This window comes from Stomoxys calcitrans, chromosome 3, assembly GCF_963082655.1.
Source record: "Stomoxys calcitrans chromosome 3, idStoCalc2.1, whole genome shotgun sequence".
NCBI lineage: Eukaryota > Metazoa > Arthropoda > Insecta > Diptera > Muscidae > Stomoxys > Stomoxys calcitrans.
Window position 1 is genome coordinate 195,723,514 of NC_081554.1, and position 18,396 is coordinate 195,741,909.

Sequence of the window (18,396 nt, forward strand, 5' to 3'; positions counted from 1 at the left end):
GTTAGCATGCCCGTCGTACATAGCAAAAAATGGATATGAGTTGCAACGAAATGTGACGTTTTCTTTTACTTTCTTCTTTAGAGAAATGAATGAGAACACAAAAACATTGAAAAACATAAGTAAATTAAAAAAGGTAACAGCAAAGCCAAAAACGTGTTTTGTAAAAATAATTTATAATTCAAAAGCAAAAAATTTAGAAAATTGGTTTAATTGTAGCTAAAAAATCTTTTTTCTCCATTCCCAACATCTTCTTATTCCATTCACAATTATCCTGTTGCTCAAACTTTCTTTTTTTATTTCTATTCGTTGCAACTGGCAGTTTAGCAAAAAATCTGACCAATCATCTACTCTCTTTCACTGTCTATGCGTCTATCACCCTGAACGCCTGGATACAAATCCCGACAAGAACATCAAAAAAAATTGTCAACGGTGGTATTCCCTTCATAGTGTTAGCGACACTTGTGAGGTTTTGAACATAGCTAATTAGCTGTGTAAACTTCTGTACTAAATAAATTGGTGTCGCTCTGCAACAAGCCGTTCGGAATGGGTAATAAAAAGGAGGTCATTTACCATTGAGTTTTGAAATTTCTATTGGACAGCGGTTATTTGTATGAGAGAAGCATCTCCGCTGTTCTATCAAGGGCAAATTTGCATTTGCAATTGTTGAAAGGAACCAAAAACAAATTTGAACCGAATTGGTTGTTGTTGTAGCCACATTTTCATGTGGAGCTGGCGATACTCGTCATACTCCTGGTAAGCAAGCTCGTTTCGGTCGAAAGGACATCCAAAGATATAAGACAAATGTCAATAAACACTACATCGACCATAGGTCGAGGAGTATTTCTGGGTCTGTGGGGTTGAAGTTCTCTGCAGACATCTGACACTCTTGTTATTCTGGACTTCTGTGAGCGCCTGGGGTGGCTGGCGAGGCGAAACTTAGTCGATAAGATATTTCAGTTGCTGTTGTTGTAGCCACATGTCATATACATAGGTGAGCAAGCTTGTTCCGTTTGAAAGGACCGATCGCCGCGGGAACACCATGACCATTGGTTATTTAAAGGCACCAACAACTCGCCTTGTCATATCGACCATCATAGGTACTCAGTAATTATGCAAGAGCCAGTTCCACCCGGCCTCTCACTGAGATTTTCCGCTCCATACCCCTGATTGTTCGCGACTGCAATTGCAGTTATTCCGTATGGAGCATTCCACTATCCGCAACGTGTGGACCCGTAAGCTCGCAGGTAAGCTTTTCGTTATAACAATGGACACCACACAGATCAGAGCTCAAAGTTCCAGCCGGTGTGGAGTTCATAGTTATCCCGTGCCGGGAGATATTTCAGTAACGTTCTGGATGCGCCGACGTTTACGTTTCTCTCTCTCACTCTTTTATCTACACCTACGGTCAAAATTAATAAATGAAGATGTGTGAGCTAACAAGAAATTTGAGAATATTACTCGCGGTTCACGCAAAAGGGGTATAACAAAACTTCGATGGAAACTAACACAAAAAATAAGGGGCAATTGAAAATATTTTCTAATTTCGGCAAGGTAATCCAACGGTCTGTAAAGGCCAAGATAGTAATGTATGTAAGTAAGATTTTGCATTTATGAATTTTCCATATTACAAGCCAAGAATCGTATTTGGAAAAAATAGTTTAAGAGAGTCAAATATTTAAAATGGCTATCACGGTCCTCTTTTTGGAATTGTCGTAAAAATTAACTTCTGAAGTATTGTTTACGGTATCCAACACCGTTTGCCGTGAATCTGGTCTTGGTAATAATGTTACTCTCAAGATCAAATATGTTGGTAAGCAAGAACAGATATAAAAAAAAAAACAATCTAGATCAAGGATCCAATTAAAAATGTATAAATAAATAAAATTAAAATATATGAAGGCATTTATTTCATTCCTTAAAAACTTAATAAAATTAAAGGCATTTCATTAACAGTTTCATGCTAAGAAACTCATGCTTCAAGCAATGAAAGAACTTCTTAAATAATTAAAAGTTATGTGGATTTAAAAATCTAAAAAACTATTACAAAATTTGAATATACTCACAAACTATTGTTTTGTAGGCTTTGAATTAACCATGGGTGTGTGTGTAAACCTATTAATTTGTCACATTTTCATCAATTGAATATTAAAAATATGCAAATAGCCCATATTGCAAAAACATTATTGCAATTTACATCAAGTCGACAAGACCTCTGAGGCTCATATTGAAAGGCTTATTGACTTGTTGGTAATTGATTTGTTGTGGCCTTAACAAGGACTTCCAACAACTGCAAGATGATGAAAAATGTATAATTTAATGTTTTATTTATACCATATATGTATATTGGGGTGTATTTAACAGAATTTAAGGAATTGAAAAGTAATGAAAGAGAAAATAAGTATTTGTATATATGGCAGCGTATATTTAGTCGATGTTAGCTAGAAACGATCCATGGAACTGTTTTAAAAAGGTTAATACCAGTCGGTTTGATGCAAATTTGTTGACACTTTCTTTCTTCTTGGGAATAAATAATCGATGAGACTCTGCAGGAAAGCGAATGTAAAGTTAATTATTATAAATATTCATCACAAATATGTATATTTGACCTTGTTTGATTAAAAATATAGTTTGTCAAACATGATAGATAAATTGGTGATGAACAACTTTGGGATGATTAAATGACAAAGTTTCTTTTTCACATAAGGAAATAAATCGATTAAAAGACTTATGGGGTCGCGAAAAGTGATATAAGGAACTGAGTCCAGGTTAGCATGTGCGCCTATGACGCTGAACGCCTGTGTTCAAATAATGGCGAGAACATCAGCGGTGTTTATCCCCATCTAATGCAAGCGAAATTTTTGAGGTACTATGCCATTTTTGATCAAAATTACTGTATCAATATTCCGGATAGAACCAATTGGAACTACGATATTGCTGGTAACAGAAGTTACATAAACTTCTACACGTATGGTTCCAAACTAAACGACCGGGTTGGTTTTGGGGTGTACTCTAAAGATCTAGAACTGGTCATATCGAAAAGGTTACCCGATCACTGCAGTGTGTATCAAGCAGAGATCCTCGCAATTAAGGAAGTGGTGGAATGGCTAAGATATAATGTCATTACGACGATTGGATGTGTGGATGTAGATGTGTTTAGATCGAAACTTGCTTTTTTTAAATTCTAGATTAAAAAAGTTGCCTGTGCTAAACATTCCAGAAGATCTAATGGAAAAATCTTTAGATTAAGGCTAGGTTTAAGAACTGACTGAGTGAATTATATATTGTGTTAAATTATATTTCTCACTTAGGTTTCTGGTACCGTAACCTATCTTTTCTACACTACTACTACAGATGGGTACCTTGCCCTTGTTAATTTTTGCACAGCAGGATGCCCATTACATCTAATGACATTCTTTCGTAAGTTGTTGTTGTGTTCTATCTTTCTTCTGCTTGATTTTGTTGAGTGTCAAAACCCAGGAACTCTACGATTGAGATGGGCTGCGTCCACAGGGATCTGGGTCTGAGTCGTGTGGGTCTGGCTAGGCAATTAAATAGGTGACGTGTATCGTGCGGTCCCTGGTGACAATCGGGACATACATCTTGCACGTTGGCATCAATCCTTGCTCTGTAGAAGTTGAGGCGGCTGCATCTGCCGCCAGAACTACTCTGGTTTACCGGGAGAGGTCAATTTCTTCAGGTGCAATGGGAGACGGTCGTTATCCAAGGACTACATTCACCCGGTAGCGATTTACCGCATCTGCTACCGTGTCTGCATGAATGTTGTCTAGACCTGCATTGATATGCCGCTTTATCTAGAGGTTCTCTCTTGTAGCGCTGAACCTCACGCTCTAGATCATGTAGATCTACCGTAAGGTCATTTACTGTATCTGCTACCGAGTCCGCTATATCTATAGTTCAGTTCGGAGGGCGGCATTCTGACAGATCTGAATATTAATCGTAGGTAATGACAGGAGACACATGGCTTTGGCAGAGTAAATTGAGGACCTCACCTGAATTATGAATGATGGTAGCAGTTCGCAAGGTATCTCTATTCCTACAAATTTATCTTTTAACCGACCTCGAACCTTTAACATCTGTGTGCTGCACGTTTATCAAACACAAGAATAGCTTCATAAATTGCACTAAACGCTGCTTCACAGTATAAGTGTAAAGTGTGATGTGTGTCATGGGCAAATTTGCATTTTTTTGACTACGAAAAGAAGTTGTACATGCCATTTGAGAAAAACTTGTAAAAGCGTGCTAATTGTGTCCGATCCGAATCTTATGGGTGATTTTTTAGCTGGCTTAAAGAGCTCATGCACGTTTTGTGTTCTGTTTCACTGTAAAACATCTTCAGTTTGGTCTATAATTTAACCATGAATGGTTTTACAAACGACCATGCAAATTATTGAAGTTTACTATCAAAATGCGTGATATGTTAACAAAGTTCATCGCGCGCTTCTTCTATTCTACTAGAAACTCATTTTTGGCTCAATGGGTACATAAATCAGCAGAATTGTCGATTTTGAGTGAAGTTTAGTCAGAAGCATTGCAACAGCTACCAATGCATCCAGAAACTCACACTTTAGTGCGGTTTATGGGCTGGTGGCATCATTGGACCGTACTTCTTCAAAGATGATGTGAATCGAAACGTAACTGTGAATGGTGCAGCAGCTTGACTTACATGACATGTGGTTTCAAAAAGACGGTGTAGGATAGTTCCTAGTCTCGCAGGCTCGCCCGCTTTACAATTTCCTGGGATATCTCTGTTGCCCGGCACCCATAACAGATGAATTTTGAACTGTTCAGCCATCTCGTAGAGAGATCTCCGACAGTCGATGGCGGGGTTTGTGTTCAGAAATACGTTCTTCAGGGATTTTATGGCTGCCTGGCTGTCTGAGGTGATATTTATGACAATCGTCGTTATGACATTATATCTTAGCCATTCCACCACTTCCTTAATTGCAAGAATCTCAGTTTGGTATATAATTTAAGCACGAATCGTGTTACAAACGAACAACGCTTGCAAATTATTGAATTTTATTATCAAAATGCGTGATCTGCTAACAAAGTTCCTTACATACTTCTTCGATTTTACGACGAACCTTATTTTTGGCTCAATGGGTACTTAAAAAAGCAGAATTGTTAATTTTGGAGAGTAGTTTCTAAACGTAACTGTCGATGGTGAGCGCTACCGTGAGATGATATCCACCTTTTTTTTGCCCAAAATGCAAGAGCTTGACTTGCATGACATGTGGTTTCAACAATGGACTTATTGAGAAGCGAGTTCGGTAAACAATTTATTTCACGTTTGGGATCGTGCGATTTACCGCTTTTACACTATTTTTTTTGCAGGGCTTTGTTAAAACTCATGTCTATACAGACAAGTCCGTTCAAATGACGCTTTGGAAGACAACATTGAAGCATTTATTCCTGAGATCCCGGCCGAAATGTTGGAAAGAGTATGCCAAAATTGGATTAAGCGTAGTCACGGTACACATTTGCATGAAATAATCTTCAAACGTTGAATAATATGGACCGTGCTATCGATTCAAATAAAGATTTCATGAATTTTTCTGAATTTTATGTTTTTTTGTTTAAAAACTTTTCCGTAGCACTTAAAAAATCACCCTCTATAATCGTGTTGCTAAGAGATATTCTCAGGCATCGTTAACGCTATAGGGAATACCTCTGGTAAGGTAAGGTAGAGACACTTTCGGACGATCAACGGGTCAGCGCTGCAAACCTTGTGGCTCTTGAATCACCGAACTGATTCTAAAAATCAATCGGTTGGTAACGCCTGCAGGTAGATACTTAAGGCCACTAATGCTCCCCAGAGGAGAGAAGTCTTGGAAAATTTTGAAGTGCAGAGCATCAATATGAAATTAGACAAATTAAGCATGATTATGACAGCTTTATATGCCATTTGGGCGCCCCGGTAGCCGAGTTGGTAGCGTGCTTGGATTACCAGTGCAGGGGTCGTGGGTTCGATTCCCGCCAGAAGCCTTGGTCTGTCGCTACTGTGGTATCACAATGAACTTAAAATTGTCTAAGTGAGTCTGTAAAGGACTGCCACTCTTACCTAACCTAACCTACGTCATCAAACCCTGCCATAGGACAGTGCTTGTGACTCTTAGCGAATTGAAGACTTTTGATATGCTTAGCCATGCCATGCTTTTTGAGGACATCTGCAACCGAGTGTGAAATGGTGGATCACTAATTATTTGTGTGTTCGACAATCATATGAGGAATTTATAAATAGAAAATTGAAACACAGTGGAGCTTTATTTATCCTCTACTACACTCTCCAGACAGCATCGAGATCGTACAGCATACAGATGATAGCATGATCATGGCTTCAGATCATTCTCCACATATTTCACTATATGTGTAACGGAAGTGGGGCCACCCTAGCTCTGAAGTTAGCATATCCGCCTTTGACGCTGAAAGGGTGGTTCCAAATTTCAAAAACAATTGTCAGCGGTTGTTGTCATCTCCTACTGGGTTATTTACCTTAGGTATTTAGCCGTGTATTGTAGTGTCGCTATGCGGCAAACCGTTTTGACACGGCAATAAAAAGGAGGTCCCTTATCATTAAGCTTATCTTGAATCGGACAGAACTAATTAATATTAGAGAAGTATACCTGCTGTTCCCTAATGGAATATTCATGGACAAATTTACATTTTTTTTTGCAAATAGTGGAATTACAGAGGAATGCTGCATCTGAGAGTCTTTACGATTCCTACCATCAACTATCCCAAAATATTTAAAAATATTTAAATATGCTACCGCAATTTATGATAGTCTGTTAGAAACAAGGTCCTTAATTGACTTACAGGAAGCAGTTGTGGGGCAGACAAATAAATCTTTAGGTCCATTGTGTCGCCCTAGAAGAAAGAAACTTTAAAAACGACAGAAAAATTAAATCAACTCACAAGACAAAAAAAGGAGGATCTGCATAAAATTGTAGCCAGTGAGATTGTGGTCTAGTCATCCAGTCGCGGACAATCAGCGGTATCGAGCGGAGAGGCTCAGATAGAGGGGGCGGCACCGGACTTGATTAAGCCCTTTGTGCCTATAATGCTCGATATGACAGATCGAGTTATTAGCGCCTTTTAATAACCAATGGCCGTCATGGTTGTGAGCACCATACAGACTGAAACTTTGAACTCCGATCTGTATAGTGCTCATTGTTGTCACGATAAGCTTAGCTGCAAGCTACCGGGCGCGTCCACAGGTTGCCGATAGTGGCGTACAATCAGCGGTATCGAGCGGAGAGGCTCAGTGAGAGGGGGTCGGGACCGGCACTTGCATAAGCACTTTGTGCCTATGATGCGCGATATGACAGGGCGAGTTATTGGCGCCAGCCCGGAACGGACTTGCACACCTATAGGATCTAGACAAGGATCGCCACCTCCTCATTTAGGCATGTGGCTACAACAATATGACACACTTAACCTATTTTTTTTTTGTCCAGCCTTTCCAACTCAAATTACAATGAGATCAGTTGTATTTACTAGTTTTGAATTATTGAAGACAAAACAAACTGAAACAACAACAACAAGATGTATAACCAATAATAAAATATACATATGTTCCATTTTGTTAAATAATGGGCGTAAATACACCCGTTTAATTCGCATACATATGTATAAGCAAAACTGGCTCTCCGAAAATCACAAAAATGAACCAAAAATTCTATGATTGTCAGCATTTTTATTCTGAACCAATGTAGCTTGCAGTGGTCTCAAGGCCTGTGCAAAAATTCCAAATACAGAAAAAGCAATCAACTTTTACGAGAAGTAGTTCTACATAATTCTCTTTTATTACATTGTATATGTGTTAATAAATATACAAACATATGTATTTTTCATTCAACTTCATATGTCATTTAATAATTTACTACAAGCAATGTTTTTTTAACATACTTATATTAGATCAATAAACAACCAAAAAAACCAATGTTTGTTTGATTGGTCAGACTAATTTTTTTGCACTACGACGCGTCTATGAACTGAAATTGTTTTGGTTTGTGGGGTACATTTTAGGTGCACGAGCACTAAGCAATGTGAAGAACGAACTCGGTCGCTTGCTTGTTGATGGTGTTGGAGGTGATGTTGATGGCGAAGGTATTGTTGTGTGAACGTTAACGGGTGAGTTGTTTTATCTTTGCAATATCTTTTTTGCATTGTCTGACAAATATACAATTTAGATAAATAAAAAAACTTGCTTTTACTAGCAACTAACTACACGTTATGTGTTATTTAATGGGGATGGCTATTGTATATGTAAGGACGCCCAAAGAGAAACATAAATAGGAAATCCAAATGAATATTTATGAGTAATGCTAATCCTCCAGCAGTGTATAGATACAGGGGCTATTGGAAAGCACTACAATGCACATATACATAGTTATGATTCACACATTGAATGTAGGCATGGGAGGTGCAATGGCGATACAAGGTTCAGAAACCAACCAAATCAAACAAGGACGGATTCGACGATTATGTTTGTTGGCATGGTAGGTGGTAGCACAGTTTGTATTATCTAAGCGTTTTCTTGCTTTGGAAATGCAAAGCGATTCTTGTCTTCAAGTTGTTTGATATAACAAATTTGCAAAATAAGATACATACTATAGCAGGATCATATTTACCTTTTTTGGACAAATATATACAAATAATAATGAAATCAAATGCAAATAAAGGAAATATACATGGACAGGAAAGAACAGCACAGCGCCGTTTGCTTGTCACGAAACAACGAAATCTCTATCCAAGCGTAACCAATGACCCTATGAAAATGGGCCAACAAAGCGATGACTAGCCAACATTTGTTGTTTTAAGCAAAGTTCGAAGAATATATTATGGATATACACTATAAAGTGGACTCGTTTTCCAAATTATCTTTTTTTTTTTGTTTTTTACTTTTCTTTCAAAGGCAAAAGAAAATGTAATTTCTTCACAATTTCTGCTATTATCACTCACGCCCGTTATGGGGGAAAATTAGGTTTCCCTTTTGCGACTATCTTTTTATCTTTTGTTCTTAAAATTGTATATAATTTTCCACAGTTAATTTTAACTTTTTCTTTTCCCGATGCATAGATTTCCGATTTCCTTTTGTTTTTATTTCTGACTGACAAACATCATCGTTGCCAATGTTGCCACAAATTTCAGACTTACAATATTGAGGGTTGAATGTGGGGAAATTTATTGAGAAACACAAATTGTTTTAAAAAAATAGTGTTTTCTTGGGATTTTATTCATATTTTAAATATGTTAATTTAAAAACATATTTTGTGCTTAGTAAAAGTAACAAAAACCATTATTTCATCGATTTTATTCCAAAGCGATATTTGTTCAACAATGTGTAATGATTTGCCTAACAAATGGGCAATACTGTCAATATATCTATACATATACAGAGTTGTGTAAAAAGGGTATTTACTGAGGTCCACTATTTAACAACGCTTAAAGGAAATACGAAATAAATTTCCAAATTGGAAAATTTCCAATTTGTTTAAGGTAAAATATTGCTACTGATAGTTACATAGGTAAAAACATAACAGAGAAACGAATTATATATAACAATTACAATGTTAAAAACAAAAATTAAATATGTTCATATACCGGCATAAAAGAATTAATATATAACAATCAAATAACGGTTTAATTATACAAAACGTAAATTTTTTCTTTCAATTTATATTTTTAGTGTGTGGTAGTTATAAGGATTAGAATGGATCCCAATTTCCGAAAATATTCTATGTTGATAAAAAAGGAAATATTTAAGCAAGAGCCTATGAGTGCCTATGATGCTCGTTATGGTATTGCGAGTTATTGGCGCTTTTAAACCAAGAAAGGCCATCAAGTTTCCACGGTGATCGGTCCTATGGATCGAAACGAGCATGCTCACGCATGTGAAACTTGTGACATTTCAACAAGAAAATTTTTTAGAACATTGCCAACATTTCCCTCCAACCGAAACTGAAATGTTGAATAGCAATCTATAAGTAGGACACTACAACACGATTATGATGATAATGCATAAAAGTCAAAGCTCCTGCACTGTTAACCACACATTGCACATTGCTCTGATGATGTCAAGATCATTTGATATGTGGACGATTGTACGAGTATTGCACAGGTTCTTAATTTAGGTTAAACTGTTTCATTTAATGACCTTGGTGGTTACTTCAAGGACATCCGTCACCAATCTTCTGTCAAATAGTCTCGGTATGAACTGTGTAAGTACGTCCGCAACTATTTCAAAATACTTTGAAGTGAAATTTGACTGTTCTAATAGGTTGTTGGTTTTGTTGTAACAGTGTGTTATACACTGAGGCGGCAGCCCTTGCCGATGAAGAACTCCATCGGTTCAAAACCGGCTGCCATGGGATTGGTTGTTGTCTTGTTGGTTTTGTAGCTGTGCGTTGTATTAATTCGTCTTATTGGTTCTACTGACTATCCAGACCCAGGAACTCTGTGACTAAGGTGGGATGCGTTCAAAGGGATCTGCGTCTGAGTCGAGAAGGTCTGGCCGGAGGAGGTCAATTTCTTCTGCAATAAGTAGCTGTCGTTCTCCAAGGACCACACTCACCCATTAGCTCTTCACCGCATCTGCTACCTTGTCTGCATGAATAAAGACTATTATTCCACTGCGTGGCACACCGTTGACGAGATAACACTGCCGCTATATAACATGTCACAAACCGTTCAAGCGATTTGTATGTAGTCAACAAGGTTTCTTTGTCGACACACCAAATGCTGCTGGCAAGTGGCATGAGGATATTGTTTCTACTTCTGACAATTGTAGGTCATATGCGGAGGACTTGTAAAAGCTGCCAAATGTGACAATTATTTTAGAACATTTAACGACCGTAATCTTTACTCCTTCGTCTCACATCCAGCTCATCATTTGCCCTCAGAGAGTATGTAGTGAACTGTGTGACCAACGTTCTTCTATTCAAATTTCTTGCAACGAAATAGGCGGCAAGATCAATAAGGTAAACATTTAATCTATCACAGACGTCTTCAATATCTCAATAGGTCTTCCGTACAACAACGAGTCGTTAGGGATAGGTTTTGTTCACCAAAACGACCAAGTTCACATAAAGGAAGCTGACAAACCATCGTTAACCCACTTTATATAGTGCACCATCCCATTTTTTAAATGTAATAGAGGTTTCAAATTTAACTCAATGGAAAAGACCCTAACTCCGATCGGTGAGCGTAGATAGCTGAGAAGCAGAAATTTTGTAGGTATACTAATATGGTTCATATTTCTTTATGAATCGAAGTTTTAGTTAAGAATTTTAAATTCCGACAATTAACATATTCATCTTATGAGTAGAATGCTTCAAATGCCTTAAGTACTCATTTGATTTTATTACAAAATGTAAAGTATTATTTGAAATGGCATGGGGTAACTATGAGCACCACAATGACTATACCTTTGAGCTCCAATCTGAGCGAAAATCTTAGCTGGGAGCCGACAGGCGCGTCCACAAGTTGCGGATAGTGGAATACTCCATACGAGTAGCTGTAACTGCAATCGCGGACATTGAGCGCCTATGACGCTCGATATGAGAAGACGGTTTATTGCCGCCTTTAAATTACCAATTGGTCGTGTGGTCCGAAACAAGCTTGCTCGCCTACAAGAGCTTGACAAGAATCACCATTATTTGACCTAAAAGTATAAAGGGAAAGCCAAGCGCACTATTGGCTGACACCCTTACAAATTCTTGCTTTTAAATAATTATCTACTATAAAACATGTATTATTACTCACTAGTTATACTTAAGGCCCATTATAGGACTTGCTAAATCAAATAAAAAAATATTTACTAAGTCGGGCCTCAGTGAGAGGCATCAGCTCTTGCACAAATACTGAGTGCCTATAATGCTCGATATGGCAAGGCGAGTTATTGTGGCCTTTAAATAACTTATGGACACTTTGTTTCTGCGGCGACCGGTCCTTTGGACCGGAATGAGTTTGCTCACCTACAGGAGCTTGACGAGGATCGCTACCTCCACATGCAATGTGGCTACAACTAAAAATGCAACAAGTAAACAAAACATATATATATGCTCGTATTCACAACAAAACTTTATGCAGCCTTATTTGACAGATTACCTTTATAGAACTTTTAAATAAACCTACTTCAAAGCTGCATTAAATTTTAGGAATGCCGGTGCTAGAATTTATGTCCCTCCAATAAAATGACATATAATTGCAGCAAGATTTTCAATTTGAATATTGAAGCCTGCTTATTTCAATTAGCGATTTATCCTCTATTACGACAACGTCCCTCCCACAACCCAAAAAACATAACTCAGATTATTTTCCAATTACTAAAAAACGTCGGCTTTATTTACACACAAGAGACACTTCTTAGAAATTTCTGAAAAACAGAACAAAAAAAATTACAAAATAGTGAGTAAACCTGCATACCAAACAAGTGTTTTTCATAAATCCTTACTTGGTGATCAAACCGTCTTTCTTGGCCAAACGGACAATGCAGTCGTCGGATTCACCCATACGACGGATTTCACCGCAGATGGCATAGGTCTTGGAACCATCAGTCATGCGACCAGTTTCGGGGTCAACATCGACAATGTTGATTTGCACGGAAGCATGATCCTTGGCGTGGATGATTCTGTTGGAGGCAGAGCTGGAAAAAAAAAAACAAAAATTAGCAACCACTATATGCGAAATGTGCTGGCAAAATTTAAATTCCATCAGCGGATGGGCAAAAACACGTGTTACTTACCATTTGCGGGGCACGTACAAATCAACATTCTCACCGGCGTCGTTCTCCATTGTGTTCAACTGCAATTAATATGTTTTGGTTAGTTTGGACAATAAGCTTCCCTGCAGTCACCATTTTAGTGTTTGATTGTGGGGTAAACTTACTTTTTTTGCAAATTAAAAAATTTGTGGACACTCTTTTATGGAGTCAAAAAAGAAAAGAAAATATTTTATGTTGGTAGCACTGAGTTGAGCAATTATCGGTTGTTAGACTACCGATTACATACCCAAACACCTTAAAGTTTATTAGGCTTTGTTCAGTTAGCTTTAATTGTGAATTAACATGACATGAATTAACACAAAGAAAAGAAATTTTTGAGAATACCAATTTTTCTTACCAGCCAAAATAGCTCGCCTAGGTTTCATATTCAAGATTTATTTATATGGTGGTCAAAACAAAATGGTGATTTTTTTATGAGTTAAGTTTTTGGGGTGGCAGCACTGTCGACAATTGTTCCAAAGCCATCTGTTCAGTATACTCTGCCATTTACTCATTGAGAAACTCACGAATGAGTAACGACTGCGAATCGTAAAACCAGTTCGATGAAAATCCACTGTTTTTACAAAAAAGTTGTGTTCATCGATGAGGCTAATTTCTTGGTAAAAGAGTTACCGATGCAACCTTAAAAATAAATACAGTTTGGTGTGATTTTCATCTTCAAAGACGACCGTGGAAAAAACGTTAACGTTAACGGTAGTGGTGCAAAAATTAATCTTACGAATGATAATAAACGATTAATCGAACGTTAATAAACGATTCATTAATTAATAATTTCCACAATATGGTACTAAAATAAAACACAGCATATATATTGCAAATCACGACTAATCGCTTGTTATCATGTTATCGCTTGATATTGGTAACTATCCAGTACAACTTTGGAGTGGTTTTTTAGATAGCAATCAAACAAAACACGGCAATTGTGAGCTTATTGCAAACAAAAACCTTTGTGCTTATTGTGAATGATATATTGAAACAGCACGAGCTATGTTGCATTTACATAAAATATACAACTCGGTACAGGAATTTATGAACGTAATCTATCAGAAAGTATTTGTTATTGTGTTTACTGACTTTTTTCATCTTCATCGGTAGCTCTTTTAGTAAAGGAAAAAATAATTACATTAAAAACATAACTTTTTTTGCAAGTTCAACCAAAAGGAACTTGATAAAGGAAAAGAGAGAAAAAAACCTTTAATTTCACAAAGAATAGTGTGCCTAAAAGTATGCAACGTTATGGAGAAAAGGTGAATATGCGAAAAAATTGAATGTGTCCTTTGAAGTTAAAATCTGCAAAGCTATTGAGAAAAAAATTTAGTGCAGTGAAAGATTAATCTAAGTGATTTCAGAGTCACAATGCAGGAAATATCTTATTAGAGTTGTGTGTTTTTATTGATTTTATGCCATCAAAGTTGTTATCCTTGCTGAAGTCATAGAACTCTTAAGCGAGAACTATGTATGTATGCTATACAGTTACAATTATTTGTATATACACAAACAGCAAGTGGTGGAATTCACATGTATTAATGTATATACATACATATATGTTTTTTGCAGTGTGTGCTAAAGTTTTGTTTCTTTTTTTCTTCGCGATATCCTTTAACTTCCGCAATCAAGTTTTATGTGCGTCTGGTCATGTTTGCTGCCAACACTATGTAAAGCTTTGAGCGCAAAAATCTATGCAGGTATGCATGCATGCTAAGCTATTATCACACGATAAGACTTATCAAATGTGATTTCAAAAATAGCAACTTTGAAAGTTGAACACACCGTGTGATACCAACGAAAAATTTAATACGACAATTGGAATTTGGAATAAATATGAAAGTTTTTTTTTTATTAAATCGAGCTTTTATTCATCGAATATACATGTAGGCAGAATTCCTATAATAGAATACAATACATATGAGAATGCATGCCGATTAAAGCGCGTTTTATTCTCATTTGACGTACATAAGGAAAGTTTTATAAATACAGAAATTGACAGCACATATGACAAGTTTTATCGTGTAATAGCAGCTTTAATGCATAGGTTTATGCATTCATGTTATGAGACTAGAAATATCGAATATACACACGGCACATGTGCTTATGTGTGCATAAGGATGTCTGGATGTTTGGAATGCGATGTGCAAAAAATCTATTTTTAAGATAAACAAAACAACTTTGATAACAACATTTCATAAACAAACTTTTCGGAATTTTAGAATATTTTAATCGGGCATGGAATGTTTTTTTTAGCAGACGTGTACTTTGGTAGCCGAAGTTTTGTGATTATCATCATCTTAGACTTGTTCAAAGGAGATTCTATTTTCTCTCTTGGATCATGAATGCTATGAATACCTACAATTACACAAGACATGGGATTGGATGGACTCGTAGTTGGTCATTGGTTCAATAAATAGACACCTGCACTGAGCCGAGCACTCTACAAACTCAGCTAATAGGAATTAATTTCAGTGACTCTTCTGGTGCCACATTGACCATTAGGGAGTTAGTTTCGTGGGATATGTGTAACCATGAGTAGTTTTGAAGTTTACACATCCCCATAAATTTTCTGAATGTATTGTTTGGTTGAAAATGAGAATTCCACAATCTTCCTAGACTTAAATGCAAAGCATGAACCTACCTTCTACGAAAGTGCAGAAGTCCTTTCCGGATTTGTTCAAAGCCACCCTTGAATTTCCTTAGAATGTCAGCTTTTTTAATGCTCCCATCTCTAGAGGAGCTTGTGGTTTTAGCCTTTAGTTTCACCATAACATAACTAACTTAAGTAAAAAAGGTTTGACTTAAATTTTCTGTCGAATAGTGTTCACAAGTTCATTTTAGGGCTTTATATAGACAAACATATTTATATGTTCGTATGTACATACCAGTGTGTGTTGTATGAAATGTCTGATTATGGTTTGTAAAGAGAAATTACTTTTTTTCTCGATATCGTTTCATTCTTCATCTACTTACGTACCTCTGCCTATTATGCCCATCAATCCACTTTGAACTGTTGCATCTTGTCAAACGACATTATTGGCGATTTTGTTATTGTCTTTCAACCCAATGGTGTTTGCTGTCATCTTCATTCCTCATTGTCTCGATGAACGTTAAATACCACAACACTATTTGTTGGTAACTTTACACGTACGTGGCAACATACATACACATATGTATCTCATAGGTTTGTTGTAAATTTGTGTGTTCAAGTAAAGACTCATTAACCGCATTGTACAATGTGATCAGCATTTTTCCTCTAGGGAAATGTATATTTTTTTTCATTTATGCTGAAAAATGTTGCACCTAAATGTAGGTATTAAGATCGTTCACTGTGGATTGTTTTCACAAAACATTGTTTCCTGTTTGTAGAAATCCTCAAAAAGCGTTTTCATTTTTTCATCATGTTGGCCCAAATTGAACTTAGTACCACAAATGAAATTGCTTTCACAGATTCGAATTATAAATGAATTGAATGTTGAAGACCATAGTAGAAGTCATTGGGTAATATTTCAGTCCATTCGGATAAAAATTGCGCCTTGTAGGGGCTCAAGAAGCATAATCGGGAGATCGGTTTATATGGCAGCTGTACCAGGCTATAGATCGATTCAGACCATATTGGACACGTATGTTGAAGGCCATGGAGAAGCCGTTTTACAAAATTTCAGTCAAATCAGATAAGAATTGCGCCCGCTAGATCCCTAATAAATCAAGATCCCAGATTGATTTATAGGACAGCTATTGGGTTGCCCAAAAAGTAATTGTCGATAATATAGTAGTAATATAGTCGGCGTTGACAAATTTTTTCAACGGCTTGTGACTCTGTAATTGCATTCTTTCTTCTGTCAGTTATCAGCTGTTACTTTTAGCTTGCTTTAGAAAAAAAGTGCGCGAAATTTTGTTTACATTTGTTTGTTTGGCGTCAATTTTAATATGGGTACCACATGTATTGAAAGAAATTCATTTAACAAACCGAATCAACGCTTGTGATATGCACCATAAACGCAATGAATTCGATCCGTTTTTAAAACGAATCATAACTGGAGATGAAAAATGGATTGTTTACAACAACGTTAGTCGAAAACGATCATGGTCCAAGCATGGTGAACCAGCTCAAACCACTTGAAAGTCTGATATGCACCAAAAGAAGGTTATGCTGTCTGTTTGGTGGGATTGGAAGGGTGTGGTATATTTTGAGCTGCTTCCAAGGAACCAAACGATTAATTCGGATGTTTACTGTCAACAATTGGACAAATTGAATACAGCCATCAAGGAGAAGCGACCAGAATTGGTCAATCGTAAAGGTGTCATATTCCACCAGGACAACGCTAGACCGCACACATCTTTGGTCACTCGCCAAAAACTGAGTGAGCTTGGCTGGGAACTTTTGATGCATCCACCATATAGCCCTGACCTTGCACCATCAGACTACCATTTATTTCGATCTTTGCAGAACTCCTTAAATGGTAAAACTTTCGGCAATGATGAGGCTATAAAATCGCACTTGGTTCAGTTTTTTGCAGATAAAGGCCAGAAGTTCTATGAGCGGGGAATACAAAATTTGCCAGGAAGATGGCAAAAGGTTATCGAACAAAATGGCAATTATATATTTGATTAAAGTTGATTCTAAGTTTAATTAAAAATGCATTTAATTTTTTTTTTAAAAATCCGCAATTACTTTTTGGGCAACCCAAAATATAAGGTTATGGACCGATTTCAACCATACTTAGTTCAGTTTTTGGAAGTCGTAACAAAACACTTCATGCACAATTACAGCAAAATCGGTTGAGAATTGCACCCTCTCGATCCAAGATTGGTTTATATGGCAGTTATATCAGATTATAAACAGATTTGAACTATACATAGTTATTGGAAGCCATAATAAAACACTTCTTGAAAAATTTTAGCCAAATCGGATAAGAATTGCGCCCTTTAGTGGCTCAAGAAATCAAGATCCAAGATCGGTTTATATGGGAGCTATATCAGGCTATGGACCGATTTCAACCATACTAAGCACAGTGTTTGGAAGTCAACAACAATTTATTTGGTTATTAATTTGTTATTTTTTTATTAGATTTTTCATTAATTAATTAAATTATTAATTATTTAAATTATTTAAATATTCTTAAATTTTTATTTTTTAATTTTATTATTATTTGCTTTTTATTTATATATAGTTATTTGTTATTTTTAATTAAAATGTTTATTATTATAAAGTTATGCTAGTCTAATTTTTAAGTACCAGTCAGCACTTGCCACGACGAATCTCTACATCATTAAGATACACTTTATATAATTTCTTAATTTCCGGCATCCTTTCAAACTATGAAGCTAAATGCATTCCTTGCGACATACATTTACTTACACATATATGTATATCAATATAAATGAAACACTCACACACATTTCATATTTGTATGTTTTGGCGTCCATATGGTTTGCAATTCTTTCACTCTCTGTTATCACTGTACTGTAAAGTTTCGCAGCTTTAAATGAGTGTAATGTACTCAGTACATAAAACGTAACGAGTGAGAGAGGCAGCGAATTAACAGAGAAGAAGAGCTGCAGTGCACATTGGTCAGGAACACACTTTTTGTTGGGTT

At 36.5% G+C, this 18,396-nt stretch overlaps 3 protein-coding genes across 10 annotated transcripts in view; 1 reads left to right on the forward strand and 2 right to left on the reverse strand.

The window, feature by feature from the left end:
* LOC106096264 (uncharacterized) overlaps window positions 1-9,134 on the reverse strand; it is a 28,927-nt gene extending 19,793 nt beyond the window's left edge. The window contains exons 1-2 of one of the 7 annotated variants that reach the window (XM_013241822.2): window positions 8,986-9,134; window positions 2,064-2,287 (exon numbers count right to left, since the gene is read on the reverse strand). The gene's annotated coding sequence lies outside the window, so the exon portion shown is untranslated. The other 6 variants (XM_013241746.2, XM_013263957.2, XM_013242111.2 and 3 more) reach the window with 6 other exon arrangements.
* A 3,202-nt stretch (window positions 9,135-12,336) lies between these two features.
* On the reverse strand, window positions 12,337-13,018 carry LOC106081114 (small ribosomal subunit protein eS21). Its single transcript, XM_013242896.2, has 4 exons — window positions 12,913-13,018; window positions 12,770-12,828; window positions 12,479-12,670; window positions 12,337-12,400 (listed from the first exon to the last, which is right to left on the reverse strand). Exons 2-4 carry the CDS (start codon window positions 12,817-12,819, stop codon window positions 12,391-12,393), a joined length of 252 nt encoding a protein of 83 aa, XP_013098350.1. The 5' UTR covers window positions 12,820-12,828; window positions 12,913-13,018; the 3' UTR covers window positions 12,337-12,390.
* An 861-nt stretch (window positions 13,019-13,879) lies between these two features.
* The window catches only part of LOC106080708 (ankyrin repeat domain-containing protein 29), a 29,857-nt gene continuing 25,340 nt past the window's right edge, over window positions 13,880-18,396 (forward strand). The window contains exon 1 of one of the 2 annotated variants that reach the window (XM_013242236.2): window positions 13,880-14,055. In XM_013242236.2, coding sequence (XP_013097690.1) covers window positions 14,035-14,055 — 21 coding nt within the window. In that variant the 5' untranslated portion in view covers window positions 13,880-14,034. The remainder of the gene's footprint in view (window positions 14,056-18,396) is intronic. The other variant, XM_013242617.2, reaches the window with a different exon arrangement.